Source organism: Poecilia formosa, unplaced genomic scaffold, assembly GCF_000485575.1.
Source record: "Poecilia formosa unplaced genomic scaffold, Poecilia_formosa-5.1.2 Scaffold750, whole genome shotgun sequence".
Taxonomy (NCBI): domain Eukaryota; kingdom Metazoa; phylum Chordata; class Actinopteri; order Cyprinodontiformes; family Poeciliidae; genus Poecilia; species Poecilia formosa.
Genome location: NW_006800689.1, coordinates 17,617 through 19,607, shown reverse-complemented (window position 1 = coordinate 19,607; position 1,991 = coordinate 17,617). Strand labels below are relative to the sequence as shown.

Sequence of the window (1,991 nt, the reverse complement as noted above, 5' to 3'; positions counted from 1 at the left end):
CCCTCCATCACAGGGAGGACAGGACTCTGCAGGATCACTGATCCACCTCAACACAGAGACAAACTACAGCATTTCATCCATTTCCACACAGCAACACTAACTCCACAGTCTGATCTTACCAGAGACAGAGAGCTGGATGCTGCTGCTGCTGCTGCTGGAGGATCCAGACATGGACTCACACCAGTACAGGCCAGAGTCTAATGGGAGGAGGTAGATCAGGCTGCAGGAGGAACCATCAGCTTCTCCCCATCCATCTCCACACCAAGTCGTGTTTCCTCTGGTTGTGTTTCTCCTCACAGTTCCTCCATCAGAGCTGTTTTCATCCTCACAGATCAGAGTCACAGATTCTCCTTGGAAGAACTGAGATCTGCTGGGACTCACAGTCAGATAAACTGCTGGAAGGAAAATCTTTTCATTTAACAGTTTGAACAAAGATGCAGTTAGGAAGATAAATGGTAAGATACAAGTTTTCCCCATTTTCAGAAACAGATCACATCAAAGTTACTTTAATGATCAGTAAACACTGAATATCTGAGAGTAAAACAGGAAGTGAACCAACCTTTGTTTGTTGTGCAGCACATCACTGAAGTCAAAAACAAGCAAAGAAAAATTACTTTGAAAATCAAATACTTTGTTTGATGGGTATTCAGTCCTTCCTCAAGAGCCAGTCTATTAATTCTCTCTGATTCACCACACGAGTCAAATGATAACCTGTTAACAGGCCTCTGCAGGACATTGACATGCTGAAAAGACAGTGACCAGGATGTTGGACCAGAAAGAGGACTAAACATGCAGGACACTGGCCATTGAGGTCTGACTTTGAACAACCCTGCTTTATGATTTCTCACATAAAACACTTTTACAACTCAAAGTTTTCATTCATGACATACTTTAAATGTTGTTCCAACAAGATAGAAAGAGCTCTAACCAAATGTATACTTTTATCATTTTATCATGTTTCATCTGTTCTGTTTTGATTCCTGTGACAACAAACCCCAGTAGGTTTTAGCCCAGCTTCATCACCAGTTATCAATAAAATGCCATAAAAACGAACCAAAATAATTTTTCTACTTACAGAGCAGAAATGTGACACATGTTTCCTTCATCGTGTTTCTCAAAGGTCTGATAGAGATTTTCAAACAACGAATAAAACCCTCCTCTTCCTCTCAGGCCGAGGAGCTGCAGGAACTCAGATGTTTTTCATCTACAGGCCTGATGTGGTTGAGGGGTGTATCGCCATGGTAACAATATTAACTCTCATTTCAGAGAAACCCATCACCTCCTCTCCACCCAGCAGTAAGTCTGAGGAGCTTTAGTGTCACTGATATCATCCTCCGTCTCCTGACTGAGTTTAATTCTCCTCCATGTCATCCAGCAGCTTCATCTATGAATCTGTTCTCATCATCATCAGCTGCTTCCTCTCCAAACTCCACCTCTTCTTCTTCTTCTTCCTCTGTTAACCATCCAGTTTTCCTCCACCTGGTCGTGTTTTCTCCGTACTTCATCTCCACTCTGCTCCTGGTGTCTTTATATCGACACAAAGACAAAGGTAACATTTAAATAAATCACTCAGTTCATTCATTAACTAATTAATGACTTCATAAAACCTGTCATGTATCTAATCTTCCCTTATTAAACCTGCAGGAGACAATCTGCACAACTCAGTGGTTATGATTTCCTCCACTGGATGATCTGAGTTATTATATCATCATGTTTTCACCACAGTGCATCACATCTGAACCTTTTTGTTCAGAGATGTCTAAATGGGACTAGAAAACTGACAATTGTAAAAACTGAATAATCACTGATTGCACATCCATGAGGAACTTTTTGTGTTTCCATTTTTTACTCAAATATCCACTTTGAGTCTCACTGAAGATGGGTATTACAAATCTAAGGAAAAAAACTTAAAACTACCAATGACTGTGATAACTGCCAAGTGAGGTAATTTCTGAGGAAAACATTCCTTGTCCTTGTTTAACTGGTTTCTT

At 40.5% G+C, this 1,991-nt stretch overlaps 1 protein-coding gene across 2 annotated transcripts in view; it reads left to right on the top strand.

Moving 5' to 3' along the window:
* The window catches only part of LOC103131372 (high affinity immunoglobulin gamma Fc receptor I-like), a 77,625-nt gene extending 75,886 nt beyond the window's left edge, over window positions 1–1,739 (top strand). The window contains exons 6-8 of one of the 2 annotated variants that reach the window (XM_007542995.2): window positions 1,267–1,296; window positions 1,379–1,549; window positions 1,645–1,739. In XM_007542995.2, the coding sequence (XP_007543057.1) occupies window positions 1,267–1,296; window positions 1,379–1,549; window positions 1,645–1,691 (248 nt within the window). In that variant the 3' untranslated portion in view covers window positions 1,692–1,739. Of the gene's footprint in view, window positions 1–1,266; window positions 1,297–1,375; window positions 1,550–1,644 lie in introns of both variants that reach the window. The other variant, XM_007542994.2, reaches the window with a different exon arrangement.
* The last annotated feature ends 252 nt before the right edge of the window (window positions 1,740–1,991 follow it).